This window comes from Abramis brama, assembly GCF_963993115.1.
Source record: "Abramis brama genome assembly, chromosome: 14".
Classification (NCBI taxonomy): Eukaryota; Metazoa; Chordata; class Actinopteri; order Cypriniformes; family Leuciscidae; genus Abramis; species Abramis brama.
Window position 1 is genome coordinate 9,901,760 of NC_139976.1, and position 16,494 is coordinate 9,918,253.

The window sequence follows — 16,494 nt, forward strand, 5'->3', positions numbered from 1 at the left end:
CAAAGTCTTAGATAAAATAAACACAAGGTCCACTTTGGTTCAACACCCATGAGTTATCACAGACCGGGGGTTTATTTCGACAGCTGTCTGTTTATTTTATCATCTTATAATGATGAAAACAAGTACATAACTCAGATAGTTCACAGTGAGGGCAGGATTTTTTCTTCCAAATTAAAGGCACACTAACTGTGAAATGCTCTTTAAAACTGATGTATAATAGACTCTTCTCCCCCCACCCTTTATGCTCATAACTGGTATTTCAAACAAACGTTTATGATCTGACTGTATATTCCTGAATGTCTGACAGTTTAAGAAAAACCTGAAATAACTTCACTGTTGGCTTTAGAGGGTGTTAAAGCATTAAACTTTAAAAAAAAAAAATTCCTGAGAGATGTTTGTGGTGAATGATGGAATTTGCCATCAGAGGGAAACAGTACTCAGCTATTACAATCTGTTCCCAATTATTCAGGTCATAAACAACAGGAACAGATGATAGGGCAACTGGATCAGGTTTATCCAATGTCCATAAACTCTCTGTAACTCATCTATACAAATCTAACTGATTCTTTGCAGCAATCAGGGCCAAATGTTTAAAAACTGTCCATGAATTATGCTTTAGTGCATTACTTTCTTTATGTGTCATGAAACAAAGCCTCAATTCAAAAAGCTTCTTTTTAGCAACTTCTTTAGCAAAAAAAGAAAGAAAAAGAGCTTCTGATTGGGCGATGGCTCATGTATCCAGTCTGGATAGGACAGTGTGATTGGCTGGCACTCACAGGCCCTTGTTGAAGTAGACGTAACTGACACGGTCCCCGTATTGAGAAATGATGGACTCTCTGAGCTCAGGTTCCAGCTTGGTAACAGCCATAGAACTGCAAATCAATGTGCAAATGACTGATTAGTCTGATATGGCTCAGAGACCACAGTTACTGTGATAACATATGAAAGGAGCTTTTTTGAGAAAGATAATTAAAGCAGCAGCAAAAAAAATATTGTGTGAATAAGCTTCATGCCATAATGAATCTGTGAAGCTCCAAAATTGTCTGCTCTAGTCACTTCTGGTAATTCAAACTGTCTTGGAAAGTGGTGAGTATATGCATTAAAAAAATTACAAAGGTTTGGGGTCAGTAAGACATTAAGGCCTGGTTTCACAGACAGGGATAGGTTAAGCCAGGGAGTTAAATTAGGACATTTAAGTAGCTTTTTTAAAATGTGCATCTTGTGACAAAACAATGGCACTGACATGTTAAGACATGTCAGTGCAAGTTCCTTAAATATAAGACGGCTTTTATGCATTTTAGTCTGGGACTAGGCTTAAGCCTTGTCTGTGAAAACCGGGCATAATACTTTCATTCAGCAAGGATGCATTAAAATGATTTAAAGTGGCCCAAAACAATTGATTGATTGATAATAATAAGAAATGTTTCTTGAGCACCAAATCAGCATATTACAATGATTTCTGAAGGACCATGTGACACTGAAGACTGGAGGAATGATGCTGACAATTCAGCTTTTCCATCACAAGAATAAAATACATCTAAAAATCTATTAAAATTAAAAAAATTGTTCTTTAAGACTGTAATAATATTTCACAATATCACCGTTTATACTGAATTTTGATCGAATAAATGCAGCCTTGGCGAGCACAAGAGACTAATGTCAAAAACATTTTTTTAAATCTTACCAACCCCAAACTTTTGAACGGTAGTGTATATTTGAGGCGCTACTTTAAAGAGGTACTATCCCTCTAAAAAAGATGCTTTATATGCAAACTTTACCATCTCTGAGGAAACAGTGAACACGCTGCAGGCACCATGAAGATCAGACTGTGAAGCAGAGTAAGGCAAGTTGTCATTTCTTCTGCTGAAAGATCTCATATATTTGCCATATCAATCGTTGCTATTTTCATAATGAGAAATGTGATCACTTACAATACGCCAACCATCATGACTTGCAGTGGCCCATGAAGAAATGTGATTTTCTGCAACAGATTTAAAGAAACGAACAAATGCAAAGATGTTATATATAAAAGCATTCATCTATAGCTAGGCGTTTCTAGTCTTTACAGACCCAGGAATCCCAACATAAAATAATGAATGATAACAAATAAGACTGTCTTTGTAACACTTTATAATAATTTCATTTTAAATTATTATTATGCTACACATTGCACATTAAATCATTATCTAATGTTCATTCAAATAGTTAAAAGTGTCATTAAATTCTCTGGATCAACAGCAACATTTGTAACAATTATTGACCTGTATGCATTGATGATAACTGACAGTTATATGAGACCAACTCAACAGTCGTTGAGGGCTGAGAGAGAGTGAATTTATAACAGAAACACCTGCAGATCATAAACTGGCTATTTCATCGCCTCTTTATTCCACTGCGTGCTCCTTAGACAGAACACCTTAACACTCACCTGCATGAATCTGTATTTTTCCAGCCTCTGCATAATAATGGGGAGTATGACTGGAAAGAACAAAGAAAACGGCTCAGGATTCAACATTGACCGCTGTGTGAGGGCTGGTTTATTTTAGCACTGAGATCTGATAACGCTGGCCACACTCTCTGCACTTACTCATGCCTGGCGCTGCCATGGTAACTCGAGAGATGACCACCTGTGTGATGCCCTTGACAGCTGCTTTCTGTGACAAACACAGACAGTATACAGTATTTATTCAGCAACTTAAGAACAGAGAAATGCTTAAAGTGTAGAAAGACATCTGATCATTAACTGATTATTATAATCACCAAACACATTGAAATCTGTTTAAACAGATGGTTCAGCTCATAAGTTTACACACTCTGGCATCGGCATGTATGATGCAGTGGCTATAAATTATAATAATAATAAAGTATTAAGGACATGATGTAAAAACTATGTAGGCATTTAAACGGGCATTTTTGTTATTAATTTTCAATTCAATTTAATCTTCTGGAATATATGCAGCTTCTTCAGGGCAGTACTAAATAAAGAATAAAATGTTTTATGATATATCATTTTTTTTGTAGAAATTATAAACATCTTGGGAATGTTAAGAGCAGAAATGTAACTACTTTCATCATGGGATGTTAGTTCATGATAATAATAATTTGTTACATGCTTTTTCTCAGCACTCAAAGCGCTTTACATATGGAAGGGGGGGAATCTCCTCAATCTCCACTAATGTGAAGCATCACCTGGATGATGCGACGGAAGCCATATTTGTTTTTTGGATGGGACAATGCATATTGATGAACGTACAATATAAATTGACATAAATACGCCGGATTTAGCACAATGGTAATTTCTATCCGTAGCCCCAAACAGACGTATAGAGCTAAAAAGAGTTAAAAGTGCCCATGCTTAAATAAAGTGCTTGTTATAATAATTGTTTAAAGTGCGTATTTTAAAGTGCCTGTGCATAGACATCCTAAAGTGCTTGTTATAAATGTGCCTATTTTAAAGTGCTCATTTTAAAGTGCCTATGCATTGTTCTTACCTAATGTTCAGTTTTGATTGTTATTCAGCCATCTTTTAAGCTGTTTCTTAAACGAAACAAAAGTGGGGCTACCTCTAATTACCGTTGGCAGAGCGTTCCAACTTGTGCAGCCTTTAATAGAGAGGACGTTTTGCGCAAAAGTAGACTTTCTAAAGTGTACTTCACAATCCCCCCCAAGTAGTTGACCTGGTACTAGTCTCGCTGTTTCTATTTTTGATCAAATCCCCCAAGGGCGGTGGGGCCATTCCATTCATTGATCTATATATATATATATATATATATATATATATATATATATATATATAAATAAGACAGCTACTTTTAAATACTTTGAGATTTTCAAAACTTAGGAGTTGATACTTCTCTAAAATTGAACAAAGGTGAAACGACTGTGGTTTCCGATCAAATACCTTAACTGCTTTTTTTGTAGAGTTGATCAATGGGTTTTAGTGCAGTGACACCAGCAAACGACCAGATTGTGAAGCAGTATTCGATGTGAGAAAGAATCATACAAGGAAGATAGGATTTAGCAGCCTCTGTTATAATGAAAGGCCTGATTTGTTTGTAATTTAGTAAATTAAATTTTATAGCGTTAGTTCCTTTTTTTATGTGTTTTTTGAAAGTGAGGTTCGAATCTAGCATAACCCCAAGGTACTTGAACTGAGTTACCAACTCCAATTCCTCTTCTCCCAAAAACAAAGATCTGCTTCTTGTTGGTGGTTGTTTGGTGGACGTCTTACAGTCAAATTTTACAGTATTTGGCTACACTTTTTTTTTTCGAAACATCATAACGACGTTTTTTTTGGTGTTAAGAATGAGACAAGTTTGACTTAATGAGTTTTGAACTTTGGTTAGTGCATTTGTGAGATTTGTAGCTAGATTAAAATTTCAATTGTGGCGCCCACAACACACCAGCTTATTGGTGGAGGGGAGACAGAATGATGAAGCCAATCAGTTTATATGGGGATGATTAGGAGACCATTTTGATGGATAGAGGCCAATGGCCAAATTTGCCCAGGATGCCAGGGTTACATCCCTACTCTTTTTCAAAGAACATCTTGGTGTTTTTTTTAATGACCAAAGAGAGTCAGAACTTCAGTTTAACGTCTCATCCGAAGGACGGTGTTTTTTGACAGTATAGTGTCCCCATCATAGATATGTAGTCGGCGAGTCGACCACCGACATTTAAATTCCTGAAGATATGGGATAACCTTTCACAGGTGATAATGCGTTGGTTTGTGTTTTTATATGTATTAACTCAATATTACAGGGTTTTACTACTGGGGCATTAGGACCCACATAGACCATAGGATGAGCACCCCCTGGTGGCCTCACTAACACCTCTTCCAGCAGAAACCTAATTTCCCAGGAGGTCTCTCATCCAGGTACTGACCAGGCTCAAGTTCAACCCTGCTTAGCTTCAGTGGGCGACCAGGCGAGAGCTGCAGAGTGATAGCTGCTGGTTGCATCACCCTGATACAACCAATACTTGTCCCTCACCCTTGAGTGGCCCAGTTTATTTCCATCTTCATCGGTCACAGCAATGCCGTTCAAAATCTCCCTATATAGGAAAGAATAAACCTGAATATTCTAACATCTAGACATGTGAACCTACTGAGTAAGACCCATCAAAACTACTAGAAATTGAAAAAGAGGGTCTCACTGTTGTCTCATCATTGGAATGTTCACACAGTTAGCAGCGGCCACAGCAGCGAACGGCACCCAGCGGGCCACCAGTGGAGGAGCTTTCTGAGGAGATATCAGTTAAAGATGCTGAATTAGAAATGGATGATGTATTACCACTGCAGATAAGACTGTAAAAACTGATAAGACAGATAAAACTGATGTTGGAAAAAAAAAAACTTTTAATTCTTTTTACTTTCATTTGGTATTTAATATACAAAATGATCACAATTTTGTGAAACACAGTTACAATTTACTGTTACAACTGGTTTCTTTTTAATATATTTTAAAATGTAATTTATTCCTGTGATGAAAAGCTGATTTTTCAGCAGCCATTACTCCGGTCTTCAGTGTCACATGATGCTTCCCTTAAGTGTTCATTTAAGGTTGGGTAATACCTTTGTGTAGAGGTTCAGCCCCACTGCAGTGGCCAGCGCTGTGCTTGTTGCCGTCACATAAGCTACTCCAATCTGCCTGGGCAAAGAAGATACACACAACACAACCAAAACCCATTTCTGTTACAGAAGCTTATCTGTTATTTGAAGCTCCTTTCCAGACATCTGTTAATAAGTCGCTAGATATCATAGGACAGTCACATTTTAAGTGGTATACACTTTGCATACCTACCATATGACCCAATTCTTCTTATAAGAGAGCAAAGTTTATGGAAAGAAACAAGTCAAAGGAACTTAACTTACTTTGGTGTGATGGGGGAGGCAGCATTGCGATTGGTGTAGTTGACCAGAGCGTTGAAAGACTGGTTAACCCACTGCCAGAACACTACAGCAGGAACTGTCCTACATGACCATACAAAATGATTGGTTAATCTTTATAATATATGATACCTAAAATAAATATTATATTTAATTATAATAAAAACTAAAACATTTTAAATGCTGACCTGTAAAACTGAAGCATGAACCCTGTGATGGCCATACCCCCAGGCACCTGAAATGACATTCTCCCTATCAGGTTCATCCTGTCACCCGTGTCGGGGTGAAATGCCGAGTCATACAGCTTTTTGGCATAGTGTAGCTGCTCCTCGCTTGTGCCTGGAGGAATAGAGCCAGCTCTGAGAGAAAGAGGAAGGGACAGAAAGTAAGAGACAGGAAGAAAAGCATAAAGATAACCTCATCAAATCAGTCTGTTTCTTCACCTGCAGCTCTCCACTAATACTTTGGCTTCATCTAGTCTGGAGTCAGGTAGCACAACTGTGCGCCAGTCAGTGATGTTGAAAAAGTGTTTGAGACGGCCCATGAACGTGGATTGATCCCAGCGTGGGGCGTCGATATCAAAGCCCTTCATAGGTTCCATGGTTCTCTCTCTCCTTCCAAAGAGCCTGGGTAAAAACAAAAACAAAAAAACAAAACATGAAATAACAAATATTCAATACATCAATGGTTTCCAGTTCCAGTCCACAGAGAACAGATCAAACTAAGGTCCATAGAACGAAAATCATGTGACTAAAGTCATGTGATCAGACTAAAGTGGTCTGAAAGTGTGTTTAGCACAAATCAAATGCAATTTTTTTATTCACAAAAGGTGACTTTATATGATTGGGTGACCTAAAAAAAATGTGGGCTCATTTTATCTCCCCATTGTGATATATTATTTTGTTTCTAACTGGTTTCTCATCTAACAAAGCAGGGTATCTCCAAATGCTATGAGAAAAGCCCAAAATCATAGCTCTCACGGTGAGGCCAGCTATGCAAACAGAAGTATGGATATCCGGCAAAACAGACCAGGGCTGCGTTTCCCAAAAGCATCGTAAGATCAAAGATCAATTACCATCAATGGCCTCTACGATCAACTTAGGCTTACAATGCTTTTGGGAAATGTCTTGACTAGTAAAATCAAAAGCTGGACTCCTGAGTGTCTGACCAACTTATCATCAGTTTAGTTCAAAATGAAACTTTTACATAAAAAGCAACTTTTCACAAACAATATGGCTGTTTAAAAAACAATTTGAGAATACTATACATATCCTTACACTGCAACATCAAGTGTACTTTGCATTAAACAAGTAACATGCAGATTGTAATGTAAGTATTATCAAATGTATAGCAATGCATGAGCAAAGCAGGAGATGGTGGACCAGATTTGACATTTGTAACATCACTATTTACAGCAGTGAATTGAAAGCACCAGTGCACAAAAGGCAATACACAAAACAAGCAGGCAAAGGCTGATTTTCAATAGGTCCAAACATGTCAAGGAAATTTTCATTCTGGTAATTTGTTTCTTTACTGGTTTAACCTGATTTACTGGTGTTTTAACAGAAAGATGTTTAAAACATACACTCTAATTAAAATAAAATCTCACCAAACTAATACAACTATGCACAACTAGGCTATGTTACCAACAAGCTTAAAGGAAAACAGACCTCGCCATGTCATTTCTAAAGTGGCATAACAAAGTATGCGTGCTCTTTTAAAACATAAATAATTCTCAAACATTAAGAAGTTTTAATTTTCATAAAACCAGCCCTGCATTAAAATGACATTAGAATCGTGCAAAGTAGAAAGGCTGTAAGTTGTCTAGCAGCTTGCATCAGTTCATGTTCACTGTACACAAGCACCCGGATATGCGCTGCCAAAACAAATCAGAAATCAGACAAAACCATAAATATCAAATATGCCACATTAAAATACCTTTATTTAGCGACTTGATACTCTTGTTTATATCTCGTGGCGCTTCAGCAGTAGTAAAAAACAATGAAGTGATGATGTGGGCTTGCAACAGTAGACGAGCACGTGGCATTCCATCTTCCAATCCCTGAAGAGAAGAATCTCCCTCCCCTTACACCATAGACAGCCTTACACTAGTGGTAGGAGGAAGTCTCTGGCTCATTTCCGCAAATCAAACAGCTTAGATATATACACTAGATATCTATGATCGAACAGTAGCTGTTCATGCTCTAAGTCTAAAATGTTTCCAGTAAAGCATTTCTAATGCGTGTGCACAAATTACTTGTATTATACTTTATACTATTTAGTTTTATTAATGCAATTTCGTGCATCCCAGTTCCATTTGCAGACGAAAAAAGCAAAAAGAATTTAGAACCACAGTTCACTCCAAATGCTTTGGTTCAGAGTGAGTCGTTAGCTGAAATCTGAATAGCATATTGCTTTTATATTTTTCCATATATTTATATTTACGTTATGTAGAAATAAAATACTATATAAATTGTAAAATTTGTAAATGCTTGCCTTTTCGAAGTAAATTATTTGAGTAATCGGATCCGATTCGTGAACAAATCGTTCAGGTTCAGCCGATTGACTGATTCAAAAGACTCGTCGTGTATATTTCTATACATAATTAATACAGTAACGTTACATCACATTAATTAATCTGTATGTACATAAACCATCTCATATGGATTTGGTCATAGGCCATATGTTTTTATTTCTGTATCAAAATATATAATTTATAACGTTATTAATTAACATTAAAATTTATATTTTGTTAGTTTAAATCATAGTTTTAAAACAGTTATCAAAACTAAAATGTTTTTTCCGCGAACTACGTCAATTTGCTCCCTTTGAAAATGCACGTAAGTATTGCGTAATACGTCATCCTCTCTTCCCCCTAGTAACCCTCCGCGGCGTCTCAGGGAGGCAGAATCACAAGATGGTGAGTTAAAGCGCTTACAATAAACGAATTATTACCTGTAGACGTTTTTGTTTGAGATTCAACATTATACTCCCCGTCACATTGTGAAATTCAGTCATGTTAGCCGTGTTGTCCGAGGAGAATTGTGGATTTTATTTGTAATCGAGTGGTATTAAAGATGAGCAGCGGTTCTCGGTCGTGGATGAGATTAGCTTGCAAGGACTGTTTAAGTGTCACGACTGTTCGAGAATCGCTTAAGCAAATGTTATGTCTCTTTTTATGCCTATTTTCGGGGGAAAAAACATCAAGATTTATTTTCTACATCCCGTTAGTAATAATAGATTCTCTTGAAACATGTTTGTTTGTTTGTTGATGCTCGTGCGTATGACGTCATGATGCAAGCATTGCATAAACTCAGAGCATTGTATAATCTGCGCTATTTACTTGATTTTTAGGGTTTGTTATCAATTTTACGGAAACTGAAAAGTACCCCCGACCAGGAGGTGCGGATATTGCTTCTAGGGTTGGACAACGGTGGCAAGACCACCTTACTGAAACAGTTGGCATCTGAAGACATCACTCATATTACGCCAACACAGGTGACATGGTTACTGTAACTACTGCATTCACATCTCAGAAGAAAGCCAATTTGATTTAATGCATATGCGAAGCAAATCGTAACTGTTTCTTTTTTTGTTCTAGGGTTTCAATATCAAGAGCGTCCAATCGCAAGGGTTCAAATTAAATGTGTGGGATATTGGTGGTCAACGAAAGATCAGGCCCTACTGGAGGAACTACTTTGAGAACACAGATGTACTGGTGAGATCATCCGTCCGATTAACAGTCATCCCACAATCCACTTTAATTCCAAACACTTGTTTAATTTGATCTTTTTGATTTCAGATTTATGTCATTGATAGTGCAGATCGCAAAAGATTTGAGGAAACGGGACAGGTGATGCTTTGTTGTTATGATTGATTTGCTATTACAAACTATGTCTGCTCTCAGTGTTTAAACAAATGAATTGATCTGCATGCAGGAGTTGGCTGAATTACTTGATGAAGAAAAGCTGAGCGGTGTCCCAGTCCTGGTGTTTGCAAATAAGCAAGACCTGCTCACAGCAGCTCCTGCGTCCGAGATAGCCGAGGGTTTGAATTTGCACACTATCCGAGACCGAGTGTGGCAGATCCAGTCGTGTTCTGCCCTCACCGGAGAAGGAGTCCAGGTCACTTTAGTACACATTATTGACAGCAAAATTTGACATTTGTCCATTTTTACAATTTTGACTAAATGACTCAAATGTTGTGTTTCAGGATGGCATGAACTGGGTCTGCAAGAGTGTGAATGCTAAGAGGAAATAGAGATACTGTGGCTTTCACCCTGGACGCGCAGAGGATATATAAAAGTTCATGAGTTTGAAAAAACTGTCAGTAGGTACAGAAAATGAAGGCACCCCTTCAAAACTATTTAAACTCACTTTTGCCTCTCCTAATGGGTCTGCTATGGTCCTGTATTCATACAATGAGTTCAAGATAATAGTATCCTTTCTTTTAAACTCAAAATTAAGAATGTACATCCATGTGATTTCACATATAGTCAACCATGATTTTGAGGTTTCTTTAGTACATTTCAGATCTTAATTCATTCTGCCTTCGTTTCTTGAGATGAACGACTTGTGTTTTTATAATAAACGTTATAGTTATTTAGTGGAATTTGTTAATGACACATTTGTAGAAGTGGCAGCCTTCATCATTCAATTCAACTGCTGTCTCTTGGTAGTTAATCTAAAGTCATTTCTCCTGAGAGTAACAGAGATACGAATGAATTTACGGTACGCGAATTCAGAAACATCAGTATGTACAGAAGAATAGGGGACCATCGGCAGTATATGAAATACATTTTTGATAATTAAATGTAAATAATGTTCCACATAGCAAATTATTTTCTGCATATATATATACTGTTGAATTGTACAAATCCAGCATTTAAGGATTTCTTAGAGCTCTATACTGTAAGTGGCCTGTACAGCTGTAATCTATACACTGACGAGTACAAGAGGAAGTTTGTGATCATCACACCAAGATTATTTCTGTAGTGTCTACGAATGTCATGTGTGTGAAATTGCTGAAGCATACTAAGTAAAACACTGAAAATATGTGCAAGTGTGAAGTTTTATTGGTTGAGAATTGTTTTAGAGTAAGTAATAATCATACAATTATGTTTCTGTTTTTATTTGTTTTCTTTATTTGATTTGAAATGGAGTCACTGCACCAATGCTTATACATTAGATTAGGATATCTGTCAGACACACACCCTCACAACATATGGTGTTGACACAGGCACAACGACACACTTCACATACACCTACACTCACATGATATTGCTTATTATCCAATACCATTCTGAAACCATATGGTGTATTGTGTTATTGTATTACCAGTTAAAGGCAAATTTTAATAAAAAATAAAATCAAATAAACTGATCTTTCAGAATACATAAATGTGGTATAGGTGGCACTATTGACCATGTTTACCATCCTGGTATTAATTTGTTAGTTCAGTTCCTGATTTTCTATTATTCACTGGCCTTCCAATGGTAAATAAACAGTACTGTGCAAAAGTCTTAGTCCACCATTAGATTTGTTGTTTCAGCAATGGTATAATGACCGTATATAATTATTTCTCAGTCTCTTTATTGGAATACAACCAGAAAATACAGCATTCAAGTTCAAATTTATTTGTATAGCACATTTAAAAACAACTACAGTTGACCAAAGTGCTTAACAATGTCAGGATACACAAACACAGTAGAGAATATTACAGTATCAAAACTCAAATCAAAATGAAAGCTAAGGTTGTGGTTAGGTAATAATACAGGAGAAATCAGAAACAAGAACTGCTTCTATAGGCTAAAGGATCAAGTATTTAGTGTGACTTCGCCTTACACTTGAGCAATAGCAGGACCCCGGCTCTCTTAAACCTAAATGGAATGGAACCCTAATTAATGTAATTGTTAACACCTGTATTTGTCCAACTATTTCATGTCAAAATGACTGCTGGGAAAGAGGTCTATTACACAAGGTTTGTGCAAGACATGCTTGAGTTGAACACATGTTGTTGGAGTTTAATTCATTGGAAGCTTGCCAACTTTTAACCACGTTATTCAATTCAAAATACCAAAGATCACAGAATTTGATGGACAAAATCATAATTTTGCATCAGCAAGGCCACTCCGCAAACAAACTGGATACTCAAAATGTTGTATTCAAGCTGTTATAAAGAAATGTGAGGAATTAGGAGATGTCAATGACAAAAAAAGGATTGATGAGAAGTTTCTCAAGAGTTTCTTCTTTGAGAGACCGGAAGAAGTCCAGCAAGGACCTGGCTCAGCATCTGGCAGCTTCATCGGGATGCCAAGTTGACCCTCCTACTGTCCGAAGTGGAAGGCTAGCAGCCAAGAAACCACTTTTTTAAAAGAGTGGAAAGGCTAAAGCTCACAAAGATTGGAATCCGTGGAAAAGAGTATTATGGAGAGACGAATCCAAGTTTGACAATCTTGGTTCCAATCATCGACAATCTGTGAGAAGAAGTGTTGGAAGAATGAGTGCTTGCAGTCGTCAGTTTTGGTTTTTTCCTGGTGGGGGGCTGCATTTCTGCAATAGTTTTGGTACAGACAGGTTTTAATTCATCATGCCATTCGTTCTGGAAAGTACATGACTGGGAATGGTTTTATTTTTCAGCATGATAACGATCCCAAGCACACTGCTAATGCAGTGAAATCATATTTGGAGAGAAAAACAGCTGATAAAACACTGACAGTCATAGACTGGCTTCCATAGAGTCTAGACCTGAATATTATAGAGGCAGTATGGGATCACCTGGACAGAGAAATAAATAAAAGACAGCCTAAATCTAAAGAACTCTGGGAAGTACTGAATGAAGCCTGTTGTAATATACCAGAAGATAACTTCAAGAAAGTCTCCCTAAAACAGTTCAAGATGTGCTTAGTGTCAAGGGAGGTCACACTAAATACTGACTTTTGCCTGAAGAAGCCGTTTTGTTCTAGTTTTGTTTGTGTGTGGGTACATATTTCCTGTATTTTCTACTTGCAACTTAATAAAGAGACCGGAAAATAAATATGTATTAAAACCTTGCTAAAACAACACACTCTCTCTATTTTATTTATTATTTAATGTGATGTTAATTGCTGTTTGCTGCCACTGACAACAAATGTATTAATTAAAAACTTTTAACAAACCGTGATTACAAAGCTGCCAGTCGTCAGTACATTTTCTTTTGCATTTACATTTTTAATGGCCCAAAAGCAAGCCTTAATCTTAATTGAATCAATTCCAGTTAATTAAATCAAAATGGGTTGGTCTGAGTGCGTTTGATCTTTAATGAAGAAAACAGGCTCTGTCCCTTAAAGAGAAGAATCTCATTTTGTCTTTAATGTTTGAGTAAAAAGCAGCCAATGACAAGCAGAAACATTTGTACCACTACCCTTTCCCTCCCCCCTTCTCCTTTGCTCAATCCTGAGCGTACTTTTTTTAGGCTGAGAGAGCCGTGAGTGGCGGCCATGCTAGCTGAATAGTGTGCTTGAATGAGAACACACCCGACCACTCCCTCCGGTTCCTGCACTCGGCATCTCTGAGTGACATTCACGAGCTGACACGTGCGCCCACAGTGAAACGAGCAGGCTCTATTAAGCCTGAATAAATCCTCCGCCAGCCAGCTCTTTGAGACAGGCAATTAGACAGGCCTCCATACCTCCTTCTGCATCCTAGTGTGAAGGACCCAGCCCTCATCCAGCATTCTTATCCACAGGCTTTTCCTTCCATCTGGCCCTTAGACAAGCCAGAGTAGAAAGAGACAGTGGGTTTTTGAATTCTGCTTATTGAACTGAGAGGCCCCTTTCTCTCTGATTTAAATTGGTAGTCTTGAAGTGTGGGCGTTTTTGATGGAGGCAGCCAGATATCTTCGTGATGGGTAACAAAGTTCTGGGAGAATGGATTATCATGGAGAGTAAAGCGAAATGTCAGGGAAAGGGGCATAATTAGCATTATGCGGGTCTGTTTGGTTCCTTTTAATTAAATCTGGCTTCAGATAGAGACGGAAATGAAATGCGCAGCCATTCCAAGCATCGTCTTTCAAAAGAGGCCACAGTTGTGCCTGTATTCCAAAGAGTTCATGAAATGCAAGCATTTTAAGATCAGGTATGTCATTTTTATGTTTAGTCAGAAAGGTTATTATAGTTTTGCAATTTGATGTGTTAGGGGTTAACAGTTTAGGACCCAAGGACCAGATGTTTGAAAGAAGACCCGGAGTCAGAATTATAAAAAAATTTAAGAAAAGTTTTACTGAAGATAGTTTGCAGTTTCATCAGCAGAAGTTCAGCTTCAAGACTCACACAGGAGTTCGTAGGCCGCCCCGCTTACAGTTACAAAGATCACAGCAGTTATACCATTTCCAAGGTCTAAGCTACGTCATTGCTTACAGGTTGAATGATTCTGATTGGCTAAGAAATTGATAAACATAGTAATTTTCCACACATATACAGATAAACAGAAGCATATCTCCATAGATTATGCCGCTGACACTCGGACCCTGAAGTTAGGCACGTCGTGACCTTCCAGGTCGCAAATTTGGGTTGCTGGGTGCCAGCATGTCTCGAACAACAACTCAGTCAATCTCCAATAATGCCAGTGGTTCCTTAACCTGTAAGCAAGAAGACTAACACACACACACACCGACACACATCTTTTCCAAGGTTGGATTTGGCTAGGCTCTAACAATAAACAGGAGTCTCGTCTCAAAACATCAAGATAACAAGTTCTTTCTCTCAGGATAGGACACTTTATTCTAAATGGAAACTATAGGCTTTAACTGACAAATGGTACCTTAAACTATAGACTTCAATGACCCCTATGTGTTTTAACATGTTGAAGACCTTTCTCAAACACAAAACCAGTCCCTATTTAATTTCTGGAAGCTGGGATAAATAGGCAAGCAATGTTACTGCATTCAAATATCAAATAATGACATTAAAGAAAACATGAAAAGAACATTTCAGTAATCACACTGGTTACTTCTATAACAAAGTAAAATCATTCAACTCATTTGATATTTAGAAGGAAAAGTATTGATTAATACCTTGATTATAATCACTCATTACATATACATTGAAGCAGCAGTGGATTACAATCCACCCCCTTCAGATGTATATAACCATACTTGCAAACTATTCTAACTCAGTCTTTTTAAAATAAAAATTCTATTAAGCGAATTGTCTGCACAAAATATGACAGCATTGTAATATAACAATATAATACGCAACGATAAAGCTTGCTAAATTAATTAAAAACATAAAAAGTAAAACACACCTGATGCTCATCCTTTTTTTATATATTTTTTTTTTATAGAAGTATAGAGTTAAAAAAAGAAAAAAACCTTGCTGTATTTTTGACTTGAACGCACGTAAACACGACTTCCCAACTCCTAAATACGAACTTCCCAGGAGGAAGCACTCTATTGCCATCTGTAGGTGGGATGATTTTTCCTACATAAGTCATTTGATACATGTTCACCCAAAAATGATTTATTTATATTTATCATTATTTTTTTATTACTTCTGCTCCTGTTTTGTTAAATTTCAATTTCAATAATTATATTGAATTTTTACTTAATTTTAATTCTGTTTTTTAAATCACTGTTTTTCAAATGAATAGTTTTGTCTAGTTTTGTTTTAGAATACAATATTATCCCTTACTTAAACCACACGAGTCCACATGCCTGTTCTAAATTCCTCAAATAGCGGTTGCTTGGTTGGTTCTCCTCAGCATCTGTGTTCATATGACAGAAATGCAATAGTCCAGGGTTGGATTAGCGGTCGATCACACCTTATCTAAGATCTAGAGGCTCAGACCAGCTTTCTTGCAATAACATCCTGCAGTCTATGTAACCATAGCAACTCAGAGGGACCTGATTGTGCCTTTAAAGTTGCACAAATAAAAGGGCAACATTGATTTTTATCTCCTTGATGGGATAGTCTTCTCATTTGGCTTCATTTATAACCATTCGGACCATGCTAGATTTTTTCACACTCAGTGAGATATTATCAGTGAAAGACTTGGATTCATTCCTTTGTAGTTTCACAGATTGCCTCCATACTTGAACACCTAAATGTATAAGATTACTATACATTTCAGTGCATTGCTATCTATTTATATCTATATCTATTCCATTTATATATATGTATGGATTTGTGGACAGAGATTTGTTGCATGGCCTTATCAGCACAGTCACAGACTCAAACACTCGCAGTGGTTTAATCGTCAGTTCAGGATGTAGCACCTCTGTTATTGAGTGCCATTAAAATACTGGCTGTCAGAGGGGTGCAGTGAAGGAGACATAATTATGCACCTCAGCCAGACACAAAAGGCCCAACACCCACACAGATCTCTTCTTCCTGCACAGTGCAGTCAAGCTTTGCCACACGGGACACGGTACCGTAGATCATCGGGATCATCTCGGCAGATTCAGATGTGCACCTAATGGCAGCGTTATCATTCTGGAAACACATGGAATGTTCTTTTAAGTCTACGCTGTTCTGGATGTGCAGTCTAAGAGGGTCGATAGCTGGTTTTCCTGACCGTGTGCCACCATACACAAGTGTGTGTGGGGTGAGGGGGAGGAGTTAGCACAGTCAT

General features: G+C 37.4%; 2 protein-coding genes across 2 annotated transcripts; one reads left to right on the plus strand and one right to left on the minus strand.

The window, feature by feature from the left end:
• Positions 1–33: 33 nt before the first annotated feature.
• sfxn2 (sideroflexin 2) lies at positions 34–7,997 on the minus strand. The gene is made up of 12 exons (XM_084135415.1): positions 7,826–7,997; positions 6,331–6,513; positions 6,076–6,246; positions 5,873–5,971; positions 5,573–5,648; positions 5,155–5,240; positions 4,992–5,052; positions 2,588–2,654; positions 2,429–2,478; positions 1,932–1,981; positions 1,779–1,826; positions 34–872 (listed from the first exon to the last, which is right to left on the minus strand). Exons 2-12 carry the CDS (start codon positions 6,486–6,488, stop codon positions 773–775), a joined length of 966 nt encoding a protein of 321 aa, XP_083991541.1. The 5' UTR covers positions 6,489–6,513; positions 7,826–7,997; the 3' UTR covers positions 34–772.
• Positions 7,998–8,756: 759 nt separating this feature from the next.
• arl3b (ADP ribosylation factor like GTPase 3b) lies at positions 8,757–11,405 on the plus strand. Its single transcript, XM_084135417.1, has 6 exons — positions 8,757–8,807; positions 9,242–9,385; positions 9,489–9,605; positions 9,690–9,740; positions 9,826–10,011; positions 10,100–11,405. The coding sequence occupies exons 1-6, from the start codon at positions 8,805–8,807 to the stop codon at positions 10,145–10,147; spliced, it is 549 nt and encodes a 182-aa protein (XP_083991543.1). The 5' UTR covers positions 8,757–8,804; the 3' UTR covers positions 10,148–11,405.
• The last annotated feature ends 5,089 nt before the right edge of the window (positions 11,406–16,494 follow it).

Coding starts and splice junctions, on each gene's coding strand:
- sfxn2 (XM_084135415.1), bottom strand. CDS start 6,488: ATGGAACCTATGAAGGGCTTTGATATCGACGCCCCACGCTGGGATCAA. Junction 5,649..5,872: donor GCCTCCCCCATCACACCAAA/GTAAGTTAAGTT, acceptor TTCTTTGCCCAG/GCAGATTGGAGTAGCTTATG. Junction 2,479..2,587: donor CATGGCAGCGCCAGGCATGA/GTAAGTGCAGAG, acceptor TGTTCTTTCCAG/TCATACTCCCCATTATTATG.
- arl3b (XM_084135417.1), top strand. Junction 9,386..9,488: donor CTCATATTACGCCAACACAG/GTGACATGGTTA, acceptor TTTTTGTTCTAG/GGTTTCAATATCAAGAGCGT. Junction 10,012..10,099: donor TCACCGGAGAAGGAGTCCAG/GTCACTTTAGTA, acceptor GTTGTGTTTCAG/GATGGCATGAACTGGGTCTG.